Below are 27,906 nucleotides of genomic sequence, written 5' to 3' on the forward strand. Positions count from 1 at the left end.
GTACAGAGGGAGGGAGTGATTAGAATCCAGAAAAGGACTTCCTATGAATTTTTTTCCAGTCTTGGAATGATCAAATTAAACAAGTGACTGGAGGGAGGTATGACACCTCTCCCCCTGGTTAGTTGTAAACAAGACGTCAGTTATCCAGTCAAGGGTTCACTCTACTAGTTGCCTTTGGGAGGGAATATTAGATTACTTTTAAATGACTCAGCTATCCCGAGTCTTTTTCTCCTCAAGGCACTGTTTAGAGTATCCCACATCTAGACCAGTCCAGTCTAGGACACAGTGTGGAGTTGGTGGAAAGAGAAGGGAATGTCGGGCTGTGGGACTGCATCCCAACTCTGTTTTAAGGCCTTTCGGGAGAAGGGAAGTTCCCATCTTGCCTCTGAGCCTCAGTATCCCCATCAGTACAAGGAGGCCAGCACAGATCACCTCTAAGCCCTCTGATGGCTGTGAATAACAGCTTCTAACTGGGTTTCTCCCTCTGAGAGGCCCTAATCCTGAAGGAGCCCTACTCATTCCTTGGGTAGTGCAGAGGGGTCAGAGGTTAGGGCAGAGATTGGGTTCAAATTCTCGATTTGCTGCTTTATCAGCTGGGAGACCCTGCACAACTCCTGTGCCTTCCTTGTGCCTCAGTTCCCTCATCTGTAAAAAAAATGCTGACATCACCTTCCTCATAGGTTTAGGTGAAAAAAACGGGCCTGGCACTCGGCTAGCGCTTGCTAAATGGCTGCCGTAATTATTTTCTAGCTCTTAGCATACCGTGTGCGTATCTCAATGTGGGGCAGCAGCTGGGGGAAGGGAAGGTTCCATGAGATTGTTAACCTGGGCTGGGTTCAGTTAAAGGGGTGACAGTCCCAGCCTGGGTTGGCACTGTTCAGAGTTGAGGTCACCTAAGGCTTGAAGGCCTCTGGCACTGAGACCAGTTCTAGAAGAGCAGACTGAAGAGGACACTGGCTACTCTTCCGGTGTCACTTCTGGCTGCACTGTGCCTCTTCTTTTAAATCTCCAGAAAGCGGCGGGGGGGGGGGGGGCGCATAGGTGGCTCAGTAGGTTGAGTGACTGATTCTTGGTTTCCTCTTAGGTCATGACCTCCCTGCATCTGGCTCCGTGCTCAGCGGGGACGTGTGAAGATTCTCTCCCTCTGCCCTTCCCCCCCACCCCTGCTAAATAAATCAATCTTTAAATCTCGGAACGGCACTAACCAACTTGAACAAAGTTGGCAGTGAGGGTAAGCCAGACCTTCCGCGCACTCATCACAGGCCTCACCCCCAGACCCCAGAGTAAAGGTGGCACCAGACACCCAAGAATATGGCAAGAAGAGGGAAATCTTTATTTCGGTTAAAAAAGGTACAGGACAGCAGACAAGCGGCCCCCGGCCGTGGACTGGGCGGATTTCCGGGGCCCAGCCCAGCTCCCTTGAGGTCCTCTGAAGAACGAGGGGCTGTCAGAGCTGGCCAGCTCAGGCCCTCAGCGCCTGGGGCAAAGGGTACAAGCGTCCTCCTTGCATCTTACCTACTCAGGGCAGTGGGGATGGAGGGGCCGTGGGAACAGTGTCAAACCGGTTGTGCTTAGAACAGTCACCAAACTTGTTCAGCAGCGTCCTCAACCAACACCCCAGAGGCTCCTGAAAAAACCTGCTTGGCCCCGCTACGGCTATGCCTGATTCTGGAAGGGGGCAGGCTGTAAGGCCGGATTCCTGAAGAGTCTCGACACCTTACACATCTGGGGAAGGGGACGCGAAGTGGAAGGGGGGCAAGTTTCAGCATAGTATTGTATCATTGTGCTGACAGCTGCGTTATGGCTTTCTACACTCTGGCTGGCATGGAGTGGGGGTGGGGGCCAAGAGGCCGGCCCCTGCCCCCTGTTGGGGGGGGGCTCTGGAGAGCACACGTGTGGGGCAGGCTTGGGGGCAGACCCTGTAGGCACAGACGGTGGCAGATGGGCCACAGGTTAGGCAGGTGGAGGGGCCGGGTGCCTGGCTCCCCTCAGGCCGCTCCTGGAGAGGCAGAGAGCAGCGGTCCTCAGGAGGTCCTTAAGCCCCCGCACACACTGGAGATCCCAGCAGGACAGCAAAGAAGGAGAAGAGAGAGGGTTAGCGGGCTCGCGGGGACAGCGGGGGGGCCTGCAGCGGTGCTGGCGGGGACAGGTGCTACCCCAGCACCTGCCTCTTCCCCACAGAAGGGCCGAGGCTTGGGCGGCAGGCAACGAAGCAGGAGAGAGCTCAGCAGGGACAGAAAGCCAGGACACAAGTGTTAGTGACTGAGGGCTCCTGCACACCAGGACACCACCAGGACAGGCCCCAGCACCTCAGAGCAGGAAGGCCACCCTCTCCCCAACCTCACCCTTCACCTCCTGCTCGAGCAGGAGAGCGGCTCTGCGTGAAGCTACTTCCTCAGTCCAGAGCAGGGCTGGGCTCTTAGCCCCGCCCTCAGGCCCCGATCCTTCTGTTTGGGGGGAAGCCCTGGCGGCCCTACCACCGCCAGCACACGCACCACACCACACACCAGACAGATGAATGGGCTCCACGGGGTTGGCGAGGCATGCGATGAGGATGAGATGGTGTGTGAGGGGAGCGGGCAGTGCTGGCTGACGGGGGAGGTACGCTCTTACCAGCTAACCCTCTGCAAAGAGGCCTGTTAGCTCCCCTCAGGCTGTGCAGGAGATGGCAAAATCCTGACAGGTGTCCTCCTGGGGGAGATACCAGAGAGGCGGGCCGGAGTTATGAGTTGTCTGGCTGGGCCCTGCTGCCCAGGTGGGGCTGGGGGCCGGGGAGGCTCTGACTCATAAACTGGAAACTACAGTCTCAGAAATGTTTTTTTAGCTGGGCAGTCCCTGGGGGTCAGAGTGAAAACACAGCAAGGATAAAGAACTTGGGAGTCTCCAAGTCCCTGAGGCAGGGGAGAAATGGAGGGGACAAGGAGGGGCCAGGATGGCCTCTTCTTCCACGACTATGGGGACTTCGCCCCCCTGCTCAGCCCCCAGCAGGCAGACTCAGCCAGGAGAGGAACACGTTAGCTCTATCTCTGGGCTTCCTGCCTTCTGCCTCCCCAGGAAAGACCGAGTTTGGCTGCCAGTTGGAGCCTCAGCAAAGAAAGAGCAAAAAAAAACCAAACCAAAGCAAATCAACTCTTAAAAACAAAAATTTTATTACAAGCAGGAACAAAGAATACTGGCTTAAATAAAAGGCACGTGGGAGTCCCCTCCTCTAGCCAGCTCCCTCCCCACTGTAGCCTGGCCCAGGGCCTGACACTAGGGTAGAGCTGCTTCTCCCGGAGGGGACCCTCTGGGGTTGCCATTTCTCAGCTGCCTGTGACCCATTAGCCTTTGCAGCAAGGAAGGGCAAGACGTGAGGACTTCCTCATCGGTTTCCAAGGGCTTCAGGCCACCTGAAGGGCCAAGGAGGGCGTAGGACAATTTCCTATCTATTTCGACAAGAAGCTATAATTTCCAGCAGAGAAGAGACATCCTTTGAGTTTCTGACCCAGATTTGGGCCAAACTTCACTCGCCTCTTGGACCACCTTGCTCTTTCCTCCCTTTTCTCTGGACGGGGTCCTCCAGTTGGCAGAGACTCCCTGTCCTCTGGCCACTGGCACTAGGTCCCATACTCAGAGCCCAGAGGACGGAGCGTGGTTTATAGAACGGCAGCCGCTCCCCATAGCCATTACCCCATCCACCACGCCCAGCCTCAGCCTGTCTGGGCAGGTCCCAGGCTTCCTAATGTCCGAAGAGGAAGCAAAGACAGGAGGAAGGGGACTGAGTTGCGGCGGGAACCCGGGGGGCTCCTGTGATCAAGGCACGGGATCCCTATGGCCGCGGCTCCGGCTGCTCCTGCTGCGGCCGGCTAATGCCGGAGGGGGATGGCGGGGAGAGGGGCAGCCTAGGGGATGTAGGGAAGTGGGAGCCAGCCACATTCGTACAAGAGCACATGCGCACACACACACACTCACACTCACACGTTCACAGCCAGAAGTTCTCTTATAAATTTATTAAAACCAACTTGCCTTCTGATAATCCTTAACCTGGCACTACACAGATAGCAACGTGGCTGACTTTTTTTCTTCTTCCATTTAAAAAAATGCTACGTAGAAAAGAGGTCTATAAAATTGTGCAAAATACCCAGCATTAATAAACCCATTTCAAGTATTGCCAGCATGAGTACAACCGCCCAGCCCAAGAACTGACTTGGGAGAGAGATGGGGGGCCGGACTGGGATCTCTTAGAGAAACCCGCCATGGGTAGCGAGAGGTCAAGGCCCCCAGTTCCTAGCGTGCGGCCCAGGACCACGCAGGAGCTGAGGTTTTGGGTACCTGGCTGGCTGGTGTCGCTTCCTCTGACACAGGCTGTAGCCCACCTGCCCCCACCTCTGCCCTTTCTATCTGGAACCCCAGCTCTATCCTACTGGCCAACTCCATATAGAAAACAAGAACAAAAACAGAAGAAAGAACAATGATCATCACAGAAGGAATGAAGGAGCCCACACACCAGAGCAGCCCACAGAGGAGGCATCTTCTATAGCCTGCTGTCCAGAGCCGAATGCTCCTGGGTCCCGTGTCACCCCCAGACCCCGGGCTGAGCAGAGCCCAGCAGCACCCCCACCTGGGAGGTATCACACTCAGTCGGCTCCCTCACTCATGAGAGGCTTGCCCTGGCACAGCCAGAGACTTGGCAACGTCCCCTCGCAGCCTCAGGGTCCTTGGCCTCTCTCTCCTGTCACTCCTGCCACTAATCAGCTGGGGGGCATCTCGGGCCCAAGGCTGTGGGAACTTGGGTTTGGGGAGCAGAGGGTACAGCCATGGAAGTGTGGGGAAAGCCACGCAGGGTGGGAAATAAATACGAGAGTCTTTGGCAGCTCTGCTTCCCTTGGGTGGAATGGGGAGGGTCCCGGCAGGTGTGGAGGGCGGCAGGTGAGTGCGGAGGGGTGGACAGGCCAGCAGGTGGCGAGTATGAGCCCAGGTCAGGGGTGGCCTCCTACCATGCTGGCGTCGGGCTTGGCTCCACAGGCTGGCTCATCGCTCCTGATGGGCGAGGGCAACACGGTGTCGGACTCCACAAATCCCCTTCGGTCAATCAGGCTTCCAAAACACAAGAGGGGACACGTGAGGGCCCCTGCCCAACACCAGTGATCCAGGCCGGGGGCCGAGTGGCAGAGTCCATTTCCCAGCCAAGGAAAGATTCAGTCCTAGAAAGCCTGAGAAAGGGGAGCTGATCTCCAGTTGGGGGTTCAAGACCCTTTCCTTTCAGAAGGGCCCTCTCTGCACTCTGGACACCTGGTTTTGGCCACCGGATTTATTCACTGTTAATTCCAAGCCGCCCATTTTGCCATCTGGCTGCCACAGAGCCAGGCTGCGGGGAAGGGGAAGAGCACGATGAAAGAGTGCGATGCCCACTGTTACCCGCCCTGCCATCGGCAAGCATGACAGGAGAAGCTGGGGGTGGGGGTGGACAGTGTGTGAAGTCTCCATCCGCAGGGGCCACTGCAACTTAACTCCTGTTCTGGCACTCTGGCGCCCCCTGGTGTGAAGACAGAGGGGCACGGCCCAGTGGGCCTGAGCCACCAGGGCTCTTCCTGCAAGGAGGGACCATGGAGGCCATCAGCACCAGAAGGGAGGGGTTGCTCAAGGGTGGCCGAAGCATTTGTTGTGGTGATCCCTGGGGAATAAGATAACCGGGATATCTAATATTCTTCTTCTTAATATTTTATACTTAATTTTTTTTTCTACAATGAGCATATGTGATTAACAATCACATAGAATTCTTTTATGTGACAAACGTCTTGAGTGCACTCTGCAGGGGATGGTGGACAGAGGGTTTCTGTGGTGTGAGGAGAGGTCTGCTGCTTCCAGAACCTCTTTGAGAGCTGTGGACTCACAGGGCTGCCCCGCACTGGCCAGGCCAGGCCCTGCGACCTCTCTCTGGCACCCTGGCTTACCTGGGAGGTAGGGGGCCGCAGAGTACAGCACAGCAGTTGGTGATAACACTTTTATGGCTGTAGGGATTGACGGAGGCCTCACCGCCCCTCTTGCTGGACCACGAGCCTTTGATCTGCCGGCAGGAAGGAGGTCTGAGTCAGGTACCTCCTTTTGCTTCCATTTGCTTTCCATTTCCTAGAGGCTGGGAAAAACTGGTGAATTCTGAAGCTAGCTCTGGATAGATTACTGGAGGGAATGTGCCTTTAACCGGGCTATTCAGTGAGTGTGGGGGACTGCTGGAGGTGGGGGGGGGGGCCTGGCAGAGAGGAAGAAGCCCTAATCAGAACAGAAAACACAGCCCAGCCAGAGAAGTCTCTAAAGACAACCTTCTGGGTGCAGCCTCTCTTCTCTGGCCAGCCACCCACGAGTGAAGGTCGTGCAAGGGGCCAGAGCTCAGGCTGACCTGCCTGCGAACCCTGGCCCTGACACCGACACACTGATGACCCTGGGCAGGCCACTTCTCTGGATCTCAGTCCTCATTTGAAAAGTAGGGAACTCAGATACCATCAGTGGAGCATTCGATGAAATCCTGCCCGTCTCTAGATTCACGAAGCCAGCTATCAAAGGCCCTGGGGAGTTTAGCAAGGAAGGATACCTGCTTGGCTTTAACCCAGAGTTTTCCAAACTTATTTGTCCATCACACATCTTTCTACTTAACCCCTAGGAACATGCCGAAGATCTAGAGACTGCCTTGGGAGATGCTGGCTGAGGTCATTTCTGCTCTGTACCAGTCACCAAGCACACGATCCCCCAACAGGAGTACTCAGTTTTGTTTCCTGGAATGAGAGGCTGGGGTGAAAAAATGTACTTTCTGTTGGTCACAGGCCTCTGAGCAGTATGTGATGGCGGCCTGGGCACAGATGCTCTCATTTGCTTTCTTACTGTTTTCGAGACCAGGAAGGGGACGTCAGGGCCAGCCCAGCGCTAGGCATACAGGGGGTGCTCAAACAATGCTTGCTGGTGGAGATCTGCAAGACAGCCTCACGGTCCTGTCCTCACTGTCCCCCTCAATAAGGGAGCCCCACAGACAACTTGACAACAGTCACAGCTCTTCTGACTCTAAGGGCAGTGTGGTGGGGGCACAGCAAAGCCCAGCCTTGGCTTCCGGCCATGACCCTGGCTGTGTCCCTTTCCAGCTGTGTGACCTTGGAGCAAGTCACTCAGCCATCAAACGGGAGAAAAGCATCCCTTTTCCTTCTGCCTCAGAGTTGGCAAAAGGAACCCAAAAGAACTCTGGAAACGGTCACACACTGGCCAGTGTAATGGCTTATAGGGCAGCACTGCCTCCGGGTTAGCGAGAAAGCCCATGCCAAGGGCCCGAGGCACATGGGGGCCTTAGAAGCCTGCACTGGGTCTCCCAGGGCCAAGCCGTGGGCGCTGGAAGGCAACGTCTGGTGGCCTTCCGTCTCTGCCCGTGTGACCCCAGCAGCCCGAGAGTCAGGTGCACTGCGACTGCCACAAGCCCCGTCACCCTGCCTCCTTCCCAGGACCCTGCCCAGGCATAGGGGTGGCTCCAGCCCTACTCACGTCTTCGTTAGTTGTCAGGTTGGAGGCGACGAGGTAAGTATGAAACCCTGAGAGGCCCAGGATGGACCAGATGGAGAAGAAGCAGATCACCAACTCCAGCACAGTGAGCAGCGTGGTCAAGGACCCACATGGGGACAGGGCTGGGAGCCTCCCTTGAGCCTGGGAGCTGGCCACGTTCCGCCTTTCTCCCCTATCCTTCCATGAGCTATTTCCTCAGAAAGAAAGGGAGTTTGTAACCTTCCTGTCCGCTCACCACTTCTCAGCAGGATCACCTCCTGGTCCCCACAGAGGGCTTGGGAGTCCCTTTAAGGGCTGGACGGGTGATGGGCAGCAGAGGGAAATGAGGATTCTGGGCACCAAGAAACCCACACAGGACACAGTCCAGGGAGCTTGATGTCTTAAGGGAAGACAGGGACTGTGGCTCCTGAGAGTTCTCGGCCACCCCAGCCCCCTGATCAGGTCACTGAGGATCAGTTCTAGCCTGGGCGGGAGCAGAAGCAGCTGGGACTGCGGATTATTCTTGAGGACAAGCACTGGCTCTACACCATTCCCTTCTGTTTCCAGGAGGTGTGGGGACCCACCCCAGTGAGGGGGCCTTGTTCCCACCAGCTGACAAAGGATATCTTGCTGGTGTCTCCTTCAGAGTGGAGAGGAAGTTGCTTCCCTGAGAGCCTGGGGAAGAAAAAAACAGGACAGGGCACAGCTCAGAGAGATGGTGACCGCAGCCCCTTGACTTGGCTGAGCTTGCTGGCCCGCCCCTCCCGCCCCCTCCTGCCCCCAACCCCACTCACGCAGCGTCAGGTGGGTGACCACACAGGCGAAGATGAAGGCCGTCAGGAATGAGAGGGAGAGAATAAACGCATAGAAGAAGCGGTAGTTCCGTCTCCCCACACAGTTGCCCACCCAGGGACAGTGATGGTCAAACCGTTCTGGAAAAGGGCCAGGGGAGATGGGTTAGTGTGCCTGGCCCGCAACCGGCACAGGTGTTTAGAGGCCGCACGCCACAGCTGGGGTTTTCCTCCCCCCGACTCTCTCTGCACCGCCCCTCACTTCTGGATCTTTCTGCACAGGTTCCTAGTGCCTCACATTCTCGGTCTCTTCACCTGGTTAAGCTGCATGTCTCATATCATGGATATCATGTCTCAGCTGCAAAGCCACTTCCTTACGAAAGCCTCCTCTGTTCCCAGACAGGGGAGGGTTCTGTTATCCGCCCCGTGACTTATTTTTTGCAGCTCTTCGCCCGTGTGTTTTCATACTTATTTATAATTAGTGGCCTGCCCAAGGACCCCTGCTCAACTGTAAACTCCATGAGGGGGCCTGTTTTGGCCTCACACTGAGCTGATCCCCAGGGTCCAGCAGTGCCTGGTACAAAGATCCACAAAAAAGTACTTGTTGCCTGGCCACATGGACCAATGATCCCCATTCCTTGTTCTAGAACTAGAGGCCCAGGGAGGGGCCTGCCTGCTCTGTCACTTGAGGCAGGCTGGCATGAGAGGCCCGAGCAGAGGGCTGAGCTCACACCAGCACTATGTCCCCAGGGGCAGGGGATCACGCCCAGACTGGTAAGGAAAGTCCTCTGTGAGAATATGAATGACAAGCCCATTGCAGGCCTCACACCAGGGCCAGCACTCTTCACAGGGGGCGGGTGGGGCGGGGTGGATTCTCGGGGATGAGTAACGCTCACTGAGTCACCCCCTCCCCACCTACCGTCATGGGTGTTCCCAGCTGTTCCGTCACTTGGGGAGTGCTGAGCTAATGTGAGGAGCTCACTGCCTGGGGACCGTGCACAGTCACCATGGCTCAGCTTGCCTGGGTCCTCCTGCATAGCATTTCCCTTATGACACCCTCCCAGGGGCACACCCTCCGTCCTCATCATGGCCACCGGGCCTCTGACGGGCACGGAGACGAGACAAAAGAGCCTCTGGTTCCCCAGCAACGACTGCCGTGGTGGGTCAGGAGCTTCCAATCCTGGCTCATCCTCTCCACCTTATCAGCTCGAACTCTGTTCCCAGCTTCTTGTCCCTTCCAGACCCTGGGAATCAGATCAAAGTCACGTGGAATCACTTGGCCCTAGGCCACGGGATAGCAAACCACTCTCTTGCTGGCAGAATCTGGGGGATTCCAGGAATCTGCCAATCCTGGGCCAAAGCCAAGATACCACTGGTCACATTCTGCGCCTCTCCCTACAGCCCCTCCTCAGTCAGGGCAAATCTGGGTGCACCAGACTTCCTGCCCACCTCTGGCTGATTCAGACACAGCCCCACCCCCGTGAGCGACTCCCCTGTCTCCAGGGCTCTCTGCTGCCTCCCACTTACCCACACAGTTGTCACAGACACTGCAGTGTGAGGTCCGGGGTGGCCGAAACATCTTGCACGTGAAGCAATACTTCAACTTGACCATCTGCCCGTTGATCATCACCTCCCGGGTCCGAGGCGGTGGCCGGTATGTGGAACTGCCTGTATTATCTGAGGATGGGAGGAGAGGAAGATGGGGGATGTTCAAGCCCGGAGCCAGGAGTGCCAACTTGCGGGGGGGGCGGGTAAGCCACTGTTGCCTCACAGGGACAAGAGAAGCCTTAGGGAAACCACTTCCTGGGAACAAGCCACTGGGATAAAATGTGCGCCCAAGGCGGGGAAAAATACTAAGATCCACAACCACCTGCTGAAAGCAACTGTGTGCCAAGCCCCGTGCTAAAGCTTTACACACTGGCTCTCACAGCACTGGCTTTACACGACTTTGAGAAGGAGCCCTGGGAGGACTTAGGGGTATCACAAATTTGGGAACTATTAATTTTCCTAGCTGTCATAAAGGAATTGTGGCCATGCGGGAGGCTGTGTTTAGATTTTGAAGATACATGTTGAAGTATTTATGGATAAATTGTCTATAATGTCTATGATTTACTATGAAATGGCTTAATAAGAATCGTAAGTACAGGGGCACCTGGCTGGCTCAGTCAGAAGGGCATGTGACTCTTGATCTCAGGATTGTTAGTTCTAGCCCCATGGCAGGTATAGAGATTACTTAAAAATCTTTTTAAAAAAAATCTTTAGGGGCGCCTGGGTGGCTCAGTGGGTTAAGCCTCTGCCTTCGGCTCAGGTCATGATCCCAGAGTCCTGGGATCAAGCCCCACACCAGGCTCTCTGCTCAGCAGGGAGCCTGCTTCCCCCATCCCCTTCTGCCTGCCTCTCTGCCTACTTGTGATTTCTGTCAAATAAATAAATGGAATCTAAAAAAAAAAAAATCTTTAAAAAAATTAAAGAAAAAAGAATTCTTAAGTATATGTGATACAAATAAGAGACACTAAGAACAACTACTGAATCTAGATGGTGAACGTGCAGAAATTCATTGTATTTCCCACTTTTCTGTATGTTTGAAATTTTTCATAATAAAAATTTTAAGAGGTAATGAAATGTAGAAATATATTGTATTCATGGGTTAAAAGACTCAGCATTAGAAAAGGATTTATTCTCCCTACATCAACCTGTACATTTACATAATCCCAGTCAAAAATCCCAGTATGTTTTTTGGGGTGGGGGGGGGAATGAAATTGACAAATTCAATCTAAAATTTATACAGAAATGCAAAAAACAAAGAATAGCCAAGGTATTCCTGAAGGGAAAAGCTAAAAGACCTACATGACTAGATATCAAGACTAATGATACGGGGTGCCTGGGTGGCTCAGTGGGTTAAAGCATCTGCCTTTGGCTCAGGTCATGATCCCAGGGTGGGGATCGAGCCCCGCATCGGACTCTCTGATCAGCGGGGAGCTTGCTTCCCCCTCTCTCTCTGTCTGCCTCTCTGCCTACTTGTGATCTCTGTCAAATAAATAAATAAAATCTTAAAAAAAAAAAAAGAATGATAAAGCACTAGTACTGAAGAAGGGCCTGGTTTGGGTGCAAAGGTGGAACTGACCAGGGCGCCTGGGTGGCTCAGTGGGTTAAAGCCTCTGCCTTTGGCTCAGGTCATGATCTTAGGGTCCTGGGATCAAGCCCCACATCAGGCTCTCTGCTCAGCAGGGAGTCTGCTCCCCCCCCCCCCGCCTGCCTCTCTGCCTACTTGCGATCTCTGTCAAATAAATAAATAAAATCTAAAAAAATAAAAAATAAAAAAGATAAAAAAGAAATGCTGATCAACAAAACAAAAAGAGAATCCAGAAATAGACCTGACATGTAAACGATCAAGGGGTTCATGTCAACACCACAGTGTTGACATGAAAGAAGATGGTCTTCTCCCAACAAACAGGGCTAAGTCCACTGTGTACACAGATGGGGAAAAATGTTTCTGTACCCCCATTTCCCACCAAATGCAAATTCAGTTTCAGATTGTCATTCCAAATGCAAAAGTTTTAGATTAAAAATAATAAAGAGAACAACTTCATGACTCTGGAGTAGACAAAGATTTCTGAAACTAAGGGGCAAATCATAAAAGAGCAATTTGATACAACTGCACTACATCGAAATTAAGATCTTGTGTTTGGGGCACCTGGCTGGCTCAACTGGTGGAGAGTACAATACTTGATCTCGGGGTTGTGAGTTCAAGCCCTGTGTTGGGTGTAGAGATTACATTAAAAAAAAAAAAAGAACTTCTGTACAGGACGCCTGGGTGGCTCAGTCTGTTAAGTGTTTGCCTTCAGTTCAGGTCATGATCCCAGGGCCCTGGGAGCAAGTCCCACATCGGGCTCCTTGCAGGGAGCCTGCTTGTGTGCACACGCTCTCTCTCTGACAAATAAATTAAAAAAAAAAAAAAAAAAAAGAACTTCCACTCATCTTAAAGAAGATTTGATTAAAAGAATGAAAAAATGATCTTCAGAGAAGAAGCATATTTACAATATGCTTATCTGACCATGGACAAAGGATTTGTAACCAGAATATAAAAGAATTCCTATAAGTCAGTAAGAAAGAGCTCAGAAAACTCAATTCAAATGTGCACAAAAGATTCAAACAGGCATTTTATAAAAGAAGCTATCCAATGGCTAAGAAGCATTTGAAAAGGTGCTCATGCTCATTAGTCATCAGGGACATGCAAATAAAAACCATAATATGTTTTTTATACACATGTACCAGAATGGCTACAATGAAAGAAAAACACTTAAAAATCAAGTATTGGCAAAAATGTAAAGCAACTAGAAATCTCATATAACCACTTTGGAAACCTATTTGGCACCAACCACTGAAATTTAACATAGGCACCCCCAGCAAGTCCACTCTGAGGTATCTCCCCAACAGAAATGTGCATGATTTTTTTTTTTAAAGAAATTTGTAAGTACACTCTATGCCCAATGTGTGGCTCAAACTCACAGCCTCGAGATCAAGAATCGCGTGCCCTGAGCCAGCCAGGCACCCTGAAACGTGCATGATTTGATGTGCCCCAAAAGATGTACAGGGATGTTCACAGCAACAGCCAAAATCTGGACCTACCGAGAAGCCCATCAATAGTGGAACAGATTAACAAAATGTAGTATATTCACACAAAAGAGTTCTAGACAGCAAAGACTGAACGACCGTCAACCACGCATAGAATATTTACATATCTCGTAAATATTGTGTAAAGTGAAAAAACCACACACGTAAGAACACAAAATGTTCAAAAACAACTGAAAGTAATCTATAGCGGTAGAAGTCAGAATTACAGTCACTCTTGAGGGGCGACACTAACCAGAAAGAGGAACAAGGGGGCTTGTGGGACACCGCTCATACAGTGTTTCTTGATCTGGGTGCCGATTACATGGGTGTGTTCCGTTTGTGAACGTTCAACAGACAGAACACTTGGGATTTGTACACGTCTTGTAAGCTCATTACACTTCAGGGAATACTTATCAAAAAGAAAGGTTTAAGTAACTTGTCTGAGGTCACAAAGCTCAGATGCTGATGAGCAGGAATCCGAACCCTGGTCCGCCATAGGCAAAAGCCCACAATTCTACCCACTGAGCCTCTTGGTCCCCCAGGCCTCAAAGGACCAAAGTCCTCAAAGCAGTGGCTCCTTCCTGGACAGAATTTTGAGAGTCCGTGAGGCTGCCCGTGATCCCGACCCCTTAGCAACGCTCCCAGCCGCTGCTTTCACAGGATCCACTCCCCAGATGGTACCTCCAGTTTGGCCACGTGCCTCCAACGCTAACTTACGCGCAGGCGCCTACCAGGTGCCAGGCACTATTCCAGGCGCTTGGCACACATCAGTGAAGCAAACGGATTTGGGTCTCACATTCCAGTTACCAAACAGACTCTTGCTAGGCTGCTTGCCATCCCCCCAACCACTGCGTGTCTAAAATGGAGCTAAACACCCGAACATTTCTTCTTTAAAACCGGCGGCAGGGTAAAGGGCAGGGGGTGTGCGAGGATGGTGGATACACTCTGAAAGCTGGTTTTGCTTCTCCCTGGTTATGTGACACGCTGAAGTCAAGGGAATGTCTCTGAGCCTCGGTTTTCTCACCTGTAAAATGGAAGCAACAGGTAGAATGGAGCGTGCCTCACCTGGCCTCACCTCTTACTGGCTGCGTTTCTTCTAATGATATCATTTGCTAGATGTCCGACCGGACCAATCATTACTCTCTCTGTGCCTCTGTTTCTTTGATCACTGAAATGGGGGTAATAATAGTACCCCCATCGTAGGGTTGTTGTGAGGGTTAAATTCATTAATACACAGGAAGTAGCACAAAGCAGAGACTCACGAAGCGGACAGAATTACGAAGAGAAAGGAAGGAAGAGGCAGCGCTTCACTGAGCACCTACTACGTGCTGAGCACAGTGCATTAGTGTCTCCTTGAGCACTGAGAATGTCCCAGGAGCTAAGGCTATCATTACCCTCTCCAGGTTACAGTAAAGGAGACCTTTCAGTGAGGCGAAGTGCATACTCGAGGCCATTCCCAACTAGGAAGTTGGAAGAACCAGGATGTGAACCCAAGTTTCCAAAACTTGGCTTGGAGGTCTTTTTCTACATTTTTAAAAAAAGATTGTATTTATTTATTTGACAGACAGAGATCACAAGTAGGCAGAGAGGCAGGCAGAGAGAGAGAGGGAAGCTGGCTCCCCACTGAGCAGAGAGCCCGTGTGGGGCTTGATCCCAGAACCCTGGGATCATGACCTGAGCCGAAGGCAGAGGCTTTAACCCACTGAGCCACCCAGGCGCCCCTTTTTTGTACATTTTTGAAGTGTCACAGTAAGTGTTATATAATCCTGCCTAGTTCCTTATTTCTGTACAAGCCAAGAGCTGGAAAGAACCTCAAAGAACATATAACATATAACAATAAGCTCCTAGCACAGAGTGGACACTTGATAATGTCCCTTCACTGCCTGCCTCTCTTCTAACCCCTTCAGTTCACAAATGAGAAAACAGGACCAGAGTGGTTAGGGAAGTTGCCCAAGGTCACAGAGCCCGCGAGGGGCAGAGGCAGGGAAACTCTGTTCGGAGACCCTTTGCAGACCGTTCCTTCTCCCTTACCCCTTCCTGGCCAGTCGCTAGGTCTCATCAAGATCTTCCTTCATAGTCTTTCACTCTCCTCCCAGTGCCCAAACAGAGGCCAGGCCCCTATCACCAAACAGCTTCCCCAGAAGGTTCCCTGCTTCCAGCCCCTCTGCCTTCACCCACCCTTGCACACACCACATTTCTCTAAATTACCCCTTTTGGGTTACAAGCCTTCACTGGCCTCCCACAGAAAGGACAACTTCCTGTCGTGACACTACGGCCCTCCACAGTTGGGCCCGACCTCTGCTCCTGGCTTTTCTCCCACTGCTCTTCTCCCTGAGTCCCTGCAGCCTTGGCCTCCAACCCCTCTTCCAACCAACCCCTGGCCCCTGCCTGCTCCTTGTTCACCAAGACTCTCCTGGTCCCTGTCCAGTCTTCCAGCAGCTTCTCCAAGCACCGCTGCCGTGGGGGCTCTTGTGCCTGGCACAGAGTGCCTGCTCCCTGCGGGGCTGTGAACGGACAGCAGTGTGTGGTGCTGTATACCACCTAGACAGCACCCCCCCTGAGGGCAGGGATGGGGAATTCACTGGCCCTCCCGGGCCTGTGAACCATGAAGGAGTGGGCACAGAGGAGAGAATACACGCTTTGGACTTGGGCAGGCCTAGGGTTCAAATTCTGACCCTTTCATTCATGAGCTAGTGTCATGAGGGAAGTTTCTAGACCTCTGTGAGCCTGTGGATGCATCTGAAAAAGCAGACAAGTAACTGCCTAGAAGGCTTACGGAAGGATCAGACACAGTACCTGGAAAGGAACCAGCACTTGGTGAGTACTTACTAACAGCTGTCCTCAGAGGGGTCATAAGAGACGGGCTCCGGAGTCTGCAAAACCAGGTTTGAATCATGATTTTGCTACCCACTTGCTACCAAAGGAAGTCCCTTCACCTCCTGGAGCCTCGGTTTCCTCATCCATAAAGTGGAGAGAAGACCATCTCTGTCTCACAGGACTGTGATGAGTGCTCAGTGAGATGGCGCAGGACAGCCCTGAGCCCGGCGCTAGAGTCACAGTCCTGCCACACAGTTCATGCAGGGACACTCCAGCATGCAGCATTCTCCAGGTCTTTCCAAAACTCTTGATGCTACTCCAGACCCAACCTGTAACCCGACCCCATGGGCCCCAGGTCCAGCTCCCATCCCTACCCACGGCTGGCTTCCAGGCTCGGACCTAAGATCTGGAGCCGGACAGACATGTGGCCCAACCACAGTCAGCGACGTGATGTGGGTCAAGTGGCTTCACTTCTCTGTGCCCTCATCTGCTAAAAAAGAAAACGGGACATCATCAAACTTGCCTCCTAGTGTTGTGAAGGAAGATGAAGCAAGAACTCAGCAAGGGAGCTTATTAGCAAAACATCTAGCACCGGGTCAAAGCTAAATGAACTCGAGCCATTATCAATATCATTCTTTCTATGAAAAAACTTATATTCCAAACAACTTATTTACCAAACTCCAGAACCCAGCTCATCTGTGAGTGAAGGGCAGCCAAAGACCCACTTGAAGAAAGAGGAGAAAATTTCCTGGAATCCTCACTGGGTTCCCACAGGCCCTCAGGCAGGGAGGGGACTCTGACCAGCATGTTGTGGCTTCCCGGGCCAAGCTTCCTCCTCTTGAGAACTCCAAGAAAGAGGAAGTGAAGCTTCGCACACCCAACTTCCTTGGGCTGCTAATAGTGGGGGGTGGGGGAGAGAAAGTATCCCCCTGGAGCAAGGGAGTCCCCAGATGCACTCAACGATTTGGGCTAAAGGAGGCTTTGCGGGGATGCCACTGTGGAGATGGGCCCCCACCTGGGAAGAAGGCAAGCCACTGTCCCACTGTTTATTCTCAGGCCAGACCATGCCAACCCAGGACATGGGTCCCATCAGCACCAGGCCTGCACCCCAGACCCCGCCTCCACGCACTCCTGCCAGCAGCCAGGACCCGTCCCTTTGCCCTTCTTGACCACAGGGCTCAGCCTCTTAAATTTCCATAGAGGAAAACAATTTTCAAAGTACACTGATATGCCCAGATGCTCTGGGCTGGGCAAGGGGGTCTGTACCCACATTTTACAGATGAGGAAACGGACTCTGCTTTAGTATGTATTAGGTGGGGCTGGAATTAGAATCCTTGTCCTCCAAACATTCTCTCAAACACTACCAACTGCTATCCAACTACTATGTCACGACAGTGTACAAGGCCTGGGTGGCAGGTAAGGGGAGAAGAGGCAAATACACGCAGGTAAGTCGAATATGGTTCCTTTAAAAAAGTTTTTTTAAGGGGGTCCTGGCTGGCTCAGTCAGTACAGCACACAACTCTTGATCTCAGGGTTTTAAGTGTGAACCCCACATTGGGTGTAGAGAGATTACTTCAAATCAAATCAAATCAAGTCAAATTTTGGGGCACCTGGGTGGCTCAGTCGGTTGAGCATCTGACTCTTGATCTCAGCTTGGGTTTTTGTTTTTTTTTTTTTAAGATTTTATTTTTTTATTTACTTATTTGACAGAGACTCAGTGAGAGAGGGAACACAAGCAGGGGGACTGGGAGACGGAGAAGCAGGCATCCTGTCAAGCAGGGAGCCCGACGCGGGGCTCAACCCCAGGGCCCTGGGATCATGACCTGAGCCGAAGGCAGACGCTTAACAGCTGAGCCACCCGGGCACCCTACCAGCTCAGGTCTTGATCTCAAGGTTATGAGTTCAAGCCCTGCTTTGAGCTCCATGGCACGGAGCCTACTAAAACAAAAAACAAAAAACAGAGAACAACAAAAACCCTGAAAAATAAATTTATAAAAAAATGAAATTTAAACATAAGTTAAAAATAAAAATTAGGAGAAAATGGGTGGGGGAGGTATGCTTGGCTGGCTGTCAGTAGAGTATCAGGCTCTTGATCTCAGGGTTATGAGTTCAAGCCCCACGTTGGGCCTTGTGCTTCCTTTAAACTAGACAAAAAACCACCTTTGCTTTGTTCACCCAGTCTAGAGAATATTTGTTAAAGAAAAGAAGGAAGAATGGTGAGAGATGGTATCTCTGCCAGAAAGGAATCTAAGATCTTCTCCAAGGCTTTCTGCCTTGGGCTTTGTCCCAAGAAGTAAAAAGGCCCTTTCATGCCAGCAAGGCCTTCCTGCTGCCTTGCAGGTGGGACTCGAAAGCCCCTGGGGATGTGGTCAGGAGGGGCAAGGCTCCTCCTCACTGAACACCTGTGAGAAGCCAATGACTCGCTCCGCACGTTTCCCCCTCACCCAGGGGCATGCAATGGGTCTCCCCACCCCAACCGCAGTCAGTGGAGGGGGGCAGGCTGGCATTCTGCAGTCAGAGCCTGATGGCTGGCTCTGTGACGGAAGCCCCGGGACTGGCGGGGACCCCGGCAGCTGGCACAAGCTACTGAGCAGGGTTTAGCGAAGGAAGGTTGGGATTGCCACCTGCTTTGCTGGGTCCTGACAACTGGCCTTCCTTTGCCCCCACCTGTGGAAGAAACATATGCAGGGCTATGGACCCCCTGGCTTCTCGGTCAGCCACAGTGCCCAGGTCGTGGGTCCCTTTAACCCCTGCCTGACCGTTTCTGTTCACTCCAGAGGTTTATGGAACGCCCACCACCTACCTACCGCTGAGGGACAGGCTGGAGGACACAAGAAGAGCTTGGCCCGAGGGCAGAGGGAGCGGGTAAAGTGAGTAATTACAGAGTTGGCGTGAGAGGCCCAGTTGAGTCAAGTCTGGTAACTCTGGGGCCGATCTGATCTCATTGTGAAACGTGGCCTGGCCACTTGCTGGCTTATGACTTTGAGGAAGCTGCCCAGCCTCTCTGAGCCTCAGTTCCTCACTGGGTAATAATCCAATCAGACTTGTGAGATAGTGATACGAATGAGAGATGAAAAGCTCGTGGATTAATGGTATTACTGGTGTCTATACTGGATACCAGGGGAATGTGTGCAGTGGGGACAGGAGGCAGCATTCAAGGAAGCAACAAAAGGGGAGGCCCAATTAAGTCAGATCAGGAGGAAGGACCCAGCAGGCTCACCGGGGAGAGAGGGCAGGGGGGCTGCGTGAACACAGGCACGGACTGTGCCCAGCCTGGCTTCAGGGTCCTGGGGGCAGGGTCAGGTAGACTGAGGTTGGCCTTGAGCCTGTGGCTCGTTTTCTGGAAAGTGGAAGATGATCTGTTTCCTGGCCACAGCACACGTAACACTGATTCACATGAACAGAAAGTTATTCCCTTTTCAATTTTCTTTCAAGCCTGTGACTCCATCAAGGGGAAAACTATTGACTTCTACTACCTCAGAGCTGTGATCAGGTCTTATTTCTGCAGGCAACTGTAACCACCAAGAATTCTGTAACATTGTTATGTTTGGTTTTTATGATTATGTTCTATTCGGAGTAAGAGGCTCTCCGCTTACAAGGGTGATATAAATTTTCTTTGTTAAGATACATTTAAACCCAAGTCCCTTAAAGGAAAATACTGAGGAAATGAAGGTACAAGATGAGAGGCAAAAAGGGAAAAAATCATAAAGGCTGGACCCAAATGCCCGAACTTCAGGAAATGCTGCTGAGGCCACAAGGGAGTCACCCAAATTCTAAGCCAGGGAGGGCTGGAGCCAAATCTGGGTCTTGGAGAGACAACTGTGATTGCAGAGAGAAGCCAGGAGCTGGCGCCTGGTGGGCAGAGCCAGTCCAGCAAGCAAATGAGGCAGGTCTGCCCCAGGGCAGTGGGCTTCAGAAGGACCTGAGGGAGAAACTTTGGCACAGATGGGCTGCATCTGTGACCCACTGGGTGGTGGCAGAGGGAGAGGCAGCCTTTATGTGTGATCTGTGAGCTGTAAACGTGTCTAGGTCAGTGTCTGTCACTCGGATCTGGATGCTTCTGTCGTCTCCCTTTAGACTGGGAACCTCTTGTGGGCAATGTTGGCTTACCTCTTTTCCAACTTCCCAGAGTGCCTGGACTCTGTATGGCCCTGTAGGGTGACCCAGCTGCATGGCTCGCCAGCTGTCAAGTCAAGATCTCAAACCAGGGTGACCAACCGCCCTGGTCTGCCTATGGCTGAGGGGTTTCCCAGGACACGAGGCTGAGAGGAGCTGGTCAGCCCACCTCAGACAGTCTTTGCAGGGCGGCAGCCTTGGGCTAGAGCTTGTTGGGCTGGAGTTGCTGGCCTATGGGGCCAAAGTGAGAAGCCCACAATTTGCATGGGCCCCAGTAATCATCAGTTCACGTTTGCATGAACAGCACCATCCGCCTCAGAGCTGGTCCCCAACCTTCTCAAAAAGGCTTAGCGACCTTAGACCTCTTTGAGAAAATATATTTCATCCTGATTAGACACCTCCTGGCCCCACCCTCAAATCTGGCTCCTGTTCAAGTTTCAGAGTTCAAAGGCCTCAATGATGTCACTTTCCAGGCTTGGCAGCTGTCCTCAAAGGAAAGTCTCCAACCCTGACATTTAGGGCCCCACGTGACTATTTCCACTCATTCCCCAACCAGAACTTCTCTAATTCTCTGAAGTGTTCCTCCTGTTCCAGCCAACAGGGCCTTCTCGGGGTTCCATGCCTGTCCCCGCTCCTGCCTGCTCTGCCTTCTCCTCCTCTGTTCCGTCTGCCCGAAGGGCTCCCTTCACATATATTCCCATGCCTGAATTCCACCCAAACGTTAAGCTTTGACTCAAGGCGTCTCTCCGTGAAGCCTCTCGGTATCCTCCAGGCCGAAGATACTCCTGGTTTCTCCGATCCTCTTCCAAAGTCTAATCTCACCTGGGGCAGCTGGTCACACCTGCAGGTGTGGTCACACCTGTGGACACTGGCAGGGTCATACATCACCTTGGACAGAGCCAGCCTAGAAACCACCAGAAGGCAGGGTCCACACCAGATTTGTTTTCAGCCTCCCACCTCCTCCCCCTGTGCTCAGGAGTCAGCATATAGAATTAACACATACATGATTAAAGCCATAATGCCTAATTGGAGGAAGTTCCAACTATCTCTCCATCAGTCACCTGGGGACATCAAGGAGGGCCTCTACAGAGGCTCATCCATTCAGCCAATATCCCTGGACCCTCCAAGCGGCCGACTAGGTGAACAAGACCCAGGAGAGGCTGCTGGGCCTACCCAACAACTTTGTAACAATCACCATGCCAGGTTGCAGGGCCAAGAAAAGAAGGACAAGGAGCTCTAGGAACGTGTCACGGAAGGTCTGACCCATCTGAAGTCATGAAAGTGTCTCAGAGTACAGAATACCTGGGTTGAGACAAAAGAATGAAGACAGCGTGGCCCCCAAAGACCGGAGATGTGTCCCTGAGGCCATCTCAGAAGAGAAAGCAAGGGGTTTGGGAGTCAAGGCACACAGTCCGTCTCCGTGCCTCCACTCCCTGGCCATGTGCCAGCTTGCCTCAGTTTCTGTATCAGCACAGCAGGGCTGGTGGGAGGATTTGTGGGGATAATGGATGGGAAGCACTCCGTACAGGGTCAAGTGCTCCCCACACATGGGGGATTACAGCTGTCATTATCACCCACACCGCTCACAGCAGGCCAGAGGATTCCAGGTGGCCAGATTTCCAAGCTCAGGCTGAGCCGGAGCATAATCCTGCCCCAGGATGAGCCCCGACCTGGAGGGAGGAGAAACGGGCTGCCGCTGGGCCTCCCCTGCTGTCAGGTGGACTGCTCAGGTCAGACTGGAGGATTCGGAAAGAGCAGAGTTAGGTCTCGGAGGCCAAGTGGTAAGGGGCCTAGGGGTCCAAGGGGGGAGGAAGCTGGTGCAGGTGGAGGAAGACAGCGACCCAAGGTGTGGCCAAGGACAGGCCTAGACAGAGGAATGCGAGAAAGAACAAAGCGCAAGAGAACCTCCTTCCCCTTCCTGCCCACCCTCCCGAGTTGCTCCAGGGAACCAGCAGAACAACTTCCAGGGATGGATGCCGAGGACTCTTGACATTTATAGGCTACCGGGTCTCTTCAAGGCCAGTTAGATGCTTAAAAGCCTGTCTGGAAGCCACCCTGTTAGGGGAAGGAACTGACCGCGGACCGGAAACCCCTGAGGTGTGTAAACAGCCACGTCACTTCTCCCCAGGAAGGAGCTGGGGTGCAGCAAGCCAAGACGAAGGTCCTGGCCCCAGCACCCAGCCTCCCAGGGGGACTCGCACTGGTCTGGGAGGAATCAAGGGCTGTCTGGGTGCCTGGGAGCATGGGTTCTCTCTAGCACACCCGCCCTCTTGTTATTCCTTAAACACATCAGCTTGTCCACTGCTCCGGGCTTCACTTTCACTGTTTCCGGACTGCGTATTACTGGCTCCCATCACACCATTCAGGGCTCCTCTCAAGTACCACCTCCTCCTAGAAGCTTTCCCAGATCGCCTACTCTAAATGAGCCCACTCCCTACACCTACTGTGCTCTTCCTCCAGACACCCACACAGCTCAGTCCCTCATCTCTTCAAACCTTGTTCAGAAGTCACCTCCTTCACAGAGCCTTCCCTGATCACCCTATTTAAAACCATATACCTTCCCCCCAGCTCTCATCCTTCCTCCCTGCTTTTCTCTTTGACATCCTAGATGTTTAACTGTTAACTGTCCTTCTCCTGCTGGAATGTCAGCTCCAAGAGGGCAGGGGATTACTGTCCTCTATTTGCTCACTGCTGTATCATCAGCATCTGGAAGAGGGCCTGGCACATAACTGGGGTTCAACCGATGTCTGCTGAGAGCATGATTAAGTACACAAATGTTTAAGTGCAGAGATTCCGGTCAGACTGCATGAGATCTCATCCCAGCTCCTCCACCTACTGGGTGATCTTGGGCCGCTTCCTTGACTCCTGTGAGACTCAGTGTAATAGTAGAAGGAGACTAACAACAGCTCTTCTCTCATGGGATCACTGGGGGATTCAATAAGATCATGCATGTAGACAGGTGGAAAGCCCGCCCGGCCCCCGTGAGCACTCAGCACTAAGCTGGCGGCCACCGCAGCCTGCACTTGCCAGCGCCTCTTGCTTAGTTGCTCACTGGTTTAGCACGGCTCTCCACTCTTGGGTCAGCTCCGGCCTGCCTTACTGACTACCATGCCCTCAGTCTCTGGCAAGGTGCGGGAAGAGAAACTCTGGCCTCCTCTCAAATCAAGCAGTGAGGAGCTGGGAGAGTAGGAGGCTCACCGATCTGTTTCTCCAGGGCGGCTGCCTCACAGACGGTGGCCCGGGGCAGGATCCCAGGGTCGGTGAAACTTGTCTGCAGCAGGCAGCTCATGACGAAGAAGAAGAGGATGGCGGCGATGATGGGGATGGCGAGGGTCAGCTGGCGGGCCAGGAAGGGACAGCTAGAGAGAGAGAGGGAGAGAGAGATGAGCAGATACCCAGAGGGCTCCCTGGGGCACAGGGTTACAGCACCTGGCAAGGTGTCGGCATTCCAGAAACATCACCTCTCTGCAGAGAGCCATCCTGGAAGATGATATCTCCTGCACCACATGTATGCAGAGAGCCATCCAGGAATAAAGACAGCTCCTAGGCCAGTGCCTAGAGCAGACATCACTAATTGATCCTTGCACTTTCCCTCTGAGCCAGATGCAGACATGAGCAATAGATCCCAGCACTTTTTTTTCTTTTTTTTTTTTTTTAATGAACTAAGGGAAGGGATCTAGATCCCAGCACCCTTAACCCCTGCGCTTAGCTGCAGTCTCGGAATCTTTCTAAACACAAACTTCAGGCAGCCACTACCAGCTCACTTGAGTTGACCATCCATGACAATGTTCACTCACTCACTCACTCCACAAATATTTAGCGAGGTCCTCCATATGCCAGGCAACGCCTTCCCCAAACAGCAGTGAGCAAGAGCATTGTTCCCCACCCCCCAGGAGGCTCCGGGCTCCTGGGGAAAAGAGACCTGTGAACGGAGAGGAGCCACACAGGACCGTGTGTGCTAACATGGGGAAAAGGAAAACAGCTGAACAGTCAGTAAAGCCTGGCTGAAGGAGCTCATGCCTAAGCTAAAATCTGAGGAATGGGAAGGGTCAGTCAGGGGAAGGGGGTAGGATGAAAAGCATGGTCCAGGCACTGCCACTGTCCTCCAAGGGCTGGCATCCTAGGTTGGCACGTTCAGGTCCCCAAGCCTAGCTGGTTTGGAGAACAGCCCATGCACAGGCTGACTTTGAGGCCTGCCCACACGATTAACTGCTGTCCTCTGCTGTCCTCCCTCCCCAAGCGAGAGTGGCACCTGACGGGGTGAGGGCCTGCTACTCGGGAAATGACAGGCTGCTGGGAGGCCAGATTCAGCCAAGGAGCTGACACAGCTGCGGAAAGCAGACGTGTGGACATCCGCACGCTCTTTCCAGAGCCTCCATTGCCAGAGGCTCCAGCCTCCAGAGAGGCCCTTCCCTTGAAGAGCAGAGACTGCCAAGATCAAGAACTCCAATGATGGGGCACCTGGGTGGCTCAGTGGGTTAAAGCCTCTGCCTTCAGCTCAGGTCATAATCCCAGGGTTCTGGGATGGAGCCCCGCATCGGGCTCTCTGCTCAGCAGGGAGCCTGCTTCCCCCTCTCTCTCTGACTGCCTCTCTGCCTACCTGTGATCTCTGTTTGCCAAATAAATAAATAAAATCTTAAAAAAAATACCTGAAAGACTTAAAAAAAAAAAAAAAGAACTCCAATGGCACCACACATTCTGTTCCAAACACCTGAGCGGTCCTCGGGTCTGAGCCTCAAACAAAGCTGGGCCCTCTGTGTCACCCACATCACAATCAACCAGTTTATAGAAAGCCAGGCTCTTTAGGGGATGGAGACTTACAGTCTGAGACTTGTAGAACCCTCAGAAACACCAAGTCCTGGCTCCCTGATTTTATAGAGGAGGACTCTGAGGCCCACAGCCACATCCAAGGTTATCTAGCCAGCCAATGAGAGGACTGGGGCCTCCGGGCCCTCAGCAAATACTCTGCATTCATTCAACAAGTATTTCCTCTACTTGAGTGCCTACTACACACCAGGCCTGTTCCTGGCACTGAAGACACAACAGTGAAAAGAAAGAAGTCCTGCTGTGGTGAAGAGACAGGCAACAAACTGGCAGAAAGTATACACACGTAGTATGTTCAGATGGTGGCAAGTGCTTCCAGAGAATCAGCAGTCAGGGAAGAGGGATAGGAGGGAGGGGAGTAGTTTGTTATGTTACAGGGACAGTCAGGGAAGGAGGGAAGAGAACTGAGGGAATGAGCCACTGACACTATGTAAAGAAAGCCTATTCCAATCATGCAAAGGCCCTGAGGCAGGAATGTGCAAGGAGGCCAATGTGCCTGGAGGAGGATGCAGGGGGGCGGGGAGTGGGAGGAGAGGGACAGAGAGGAAGTCCATTATCAGGGCTCTGGCTCTTATTCGGGAGCCAGAGAGGATTCCAGGAGGGGACTGACTTAGAATTAAAGGGGCGCTTTGGCCTCCGTGTGGTGCGGGAAGTGCGGCAGAAGGCAGGCACCCTGCTGTCAGCCCTGTGCAATAATCCACCAAACCAAACAATGAAGCAAAACCATTCTCAGCAAGAAAAGCCCTAGAGAGCCATCTCCCTTTCCCCAGAGCAATGCAAGAATGTGGGCTTGCTCACCAGGTTCCCTCGTGCCAGGTCTCTACCGAGGTTTCACCCCAGTTCAGACCCAGGGGTGCTCTCAGCCCAAACCCAAACCCTCCTGCCAACTCCACCAGCCCAAGTGAGGAAGAGCAGAGACAAGGCGAGATGATTCACAAGCCCTCCCCAAACCCAGAAGTCCTCCTTTCTCCCTTCTCTGGGGGACAAATCTGTCACGAGCCAAGATACCCATGTGGCCCAGAGAAGATCCCGTTTCTGAACTGACTGAACCCCACGCTGCAGGGTCACGGGGGTCAACTTCCTCCTGCCCAGGCTGCAGCCCCAGGAATACTGGAAAAGGAACTCTCAAAACACTCATGCGGGTCAGCCCAGTGAGATGGATCCGAAACTCAGCTCAGGGAACATGCTGGAGGCTGGGGGCTCCCCAGGGCTTCCGCTTGCTATATTATCCTGGAACTTGTTATCCACCCTGACTCAGAAAGCAAGGGGGAAAGGGAGAAGCTAATTGGTACAAAGTTCTCACCGTGCTTCAAGGGGAAACCCAAAGTTGCAGATACATGACCTGGCAGCTGGAAAGGGTCTCTGGGGGTGGTGTCTTGTGGTAGTCTTAGTGTGGCCACAGGCCCTTAGGAAGTGCTTTATGGTGAAGACAACAGCTAACAGCAGCAGCCGGCATGAAGTGCTTGCTCCTAGTCAAAAGCTTACACACATAACCTGTGCCACACTCATGACGACCTATTATCAACCCCATTTTATAGATGAGGCCACTGGGGCTCTGAGGTGGAAGGACTGCCCCGAGGTCACACAGTCTGCAGATGGGGTGTGGTGGGGCTGGGACTGGAACCAGGCCCACTGGCTCCAGAGATGGAGCTGTTCACCACACTGCAGCTAAGGAAGACGACAGAAGATGGAGAGAACAAGGAAGGGAAGTGTGAGTGTGTGTGCAAAGACTCACACAGCAAATGGCTCAAGCTAGAGACCAAGTTTCCCAAGCTGGAAAACTTCCGACACAAAAATGTGACCCTGGGGAGTGACAAGCATCCCCTCCTCCAACCAGAAAACGGAGATACTGTGTGGGCCAATCCTGGGTCACTGGGGATCAAAAGCCCCCACAGGGGGATATAAGACCTGTCACACCAAAGCACTCTGGACTCTGGAGAAGTAACAAGGCCCTGCAGCTGTCCCTGCTGTGGGACAGGCCGGGGGTATGCTCCAGAATGTTTGAGAAGGCAAAGAAAACCAGGAGGTCAGAGGTGGGGGGTGGCAGGGGCTTGGCAGAGTCAGAGGGAAGGCTGGGAAGGGCTGGGGATGCTAAGGAAGGTGCTGGAGAGGGGAGGGAGGCCTGAGAGGCCCAGAGCTGTTTGGGAAGATTGCCTGAGGGCCTAGAGGGAAAAAGACTGAGGGGAAAGCGAAGGGGAAAGGTGTGAGCATACAGAGGTAACAGGGGACCACAGACAGCGCTGGAAGGCAGCTAGATTTGTGATGGGGAATATAAAGCCAAAGGACATAGAAGAAATTCAGAAGTTGTCTGGAAGGGCCAGAAAGCAAAGCCACCTGGAGGGGTCGGAAAGAAGGGGTGCACATGAGACGGTCCAAGGGAGAGGTGAGGGAGAATGAGGGCGAGGAGGTCCAGGAGGCCTGAGCCAGGCTCTGAGAGGGCACAGAGGATGGGGCTGTGGAGGGATATGGGAGGGTGGTGCTCCCGGCAGAGGCTGGCGAAGGCAGGGTGCCAGGAAAAGGCAGGGAAGGATGGGGGGGGGGGTCGGCCAGAGGCTGGGGAATCCAGATGGGCGAGGGAGGATGGAGAGGTGTAGGGGTAGGTGGAGAGGGCCCAGGAGGGCAGAGGAGAGATAGATATGCAAGGGGACTGGGAAGGCCTGGGGGTAGATCCTGAGCAGAGGGCGCAGGCCCCGGAGGAGCTGGGAGGGGAAGGTGGCTGGCAGGTGCAGGGAAGGGTGGAGCCCCCGGGGATGTGGGAGAGGGCCCGGGGCTCAGCGGGGACCCAGAGGGGCTGGCGTGCCCACGCAGGAGCTGGGCAGGAGGGGTGCGCGGCAGGGGGCTGAGGGGACCGCAGGGGTCGGGGCTTCCGAAGGGGCGGGGCCGGGGCGCCGCCGGACTCACTCGAAGACGAAGAAGAGGACGGTGGTGGTGAGGATAAGCAGCAGCGTGAGCGCAAAGACGCCGCCGTGGCCGGCCAGCATGAGGCGGCCGCCGCAGTAGAAGCGGTTGCGGCCCGGGAACACCTCCCACTTGCGCCGCGGGCGGCGGCCGATGCTCCCGCTGCCGCTGCCACTGCTGCTCCAGCGCGGCGCGGCGGCGGGCGGCGGGGGCCCGGGGCCCGGGCCGGGGGGCGCGGCGGGGCCGGGGCGGCGCGCCCCAGGGGAGGCGGGCGGCGGGGCGGCCCCGGGGCTGATCTGCTGGTACTCGCAGTCCTTCATGCGGCCGGCCGCGGGCCTCGCCTCGGAGC

At 53.5% G+C, this 27,906-nt stretch overlaps 1 protein-coding gene across 2 annotated transcripts; it reads right to left on the bottom strand.

Moving 5' to 3' along the window:
• Positions 1-1,310: 1,310 nt before the first annotated feature.
• ZDHHC18 (zDHHC palmitoyltransferase 18) lies at positions 1,311-27,877 on the bottom strand (the record flags this gene model as incomplete). Of its 2 annotated transcripts, XM_080802998.1 has the most annotated exons (10): positions 1,311-2,052; positions 2,614-2,691; positions 4,977-5,076; positions 5,934-6,046; positions 7,501-7,603; positions 8,124-8,172; positions 8,292-8,429; positions 9,816-9,965; positions 23,034-23,194; positions 27,561-27,877. In XM_080802998.1, 9 exons carry the CDS (start codon positions 27,875-27,877, stop codon positions 2,650-2,652), a joined length of 1,173 nt encoding a protein of 390 aa, XP_080659124.1. In that variant the 3' UTR covers positions 1,311-2,052; positions 2,614-2,649. The 2 variants fall into 2 exon arrangements, with proteins under 2 accessions (XP_080659124.1, XP_080659123.1); XM_080802997.1 differs by lacking the exon at positions 2,614-2,691 and having other exon boundaries at positions 1,312-2,052.
• Between the last annotated feature and the right edge of the window lie 29 nt (positions 27,878-27,906).

Source organism: Martes martes (assembly GCF_963455335.1).
Source record: "Martes martes genome assembly, chromosome: 4".
NCBI classification, from domain to species: domain Eukaryota; kingdom Metazoa; phylum Chordata; class Mammalia; order Carnivora; family Mustelidae; genus Martes; species Martes martes.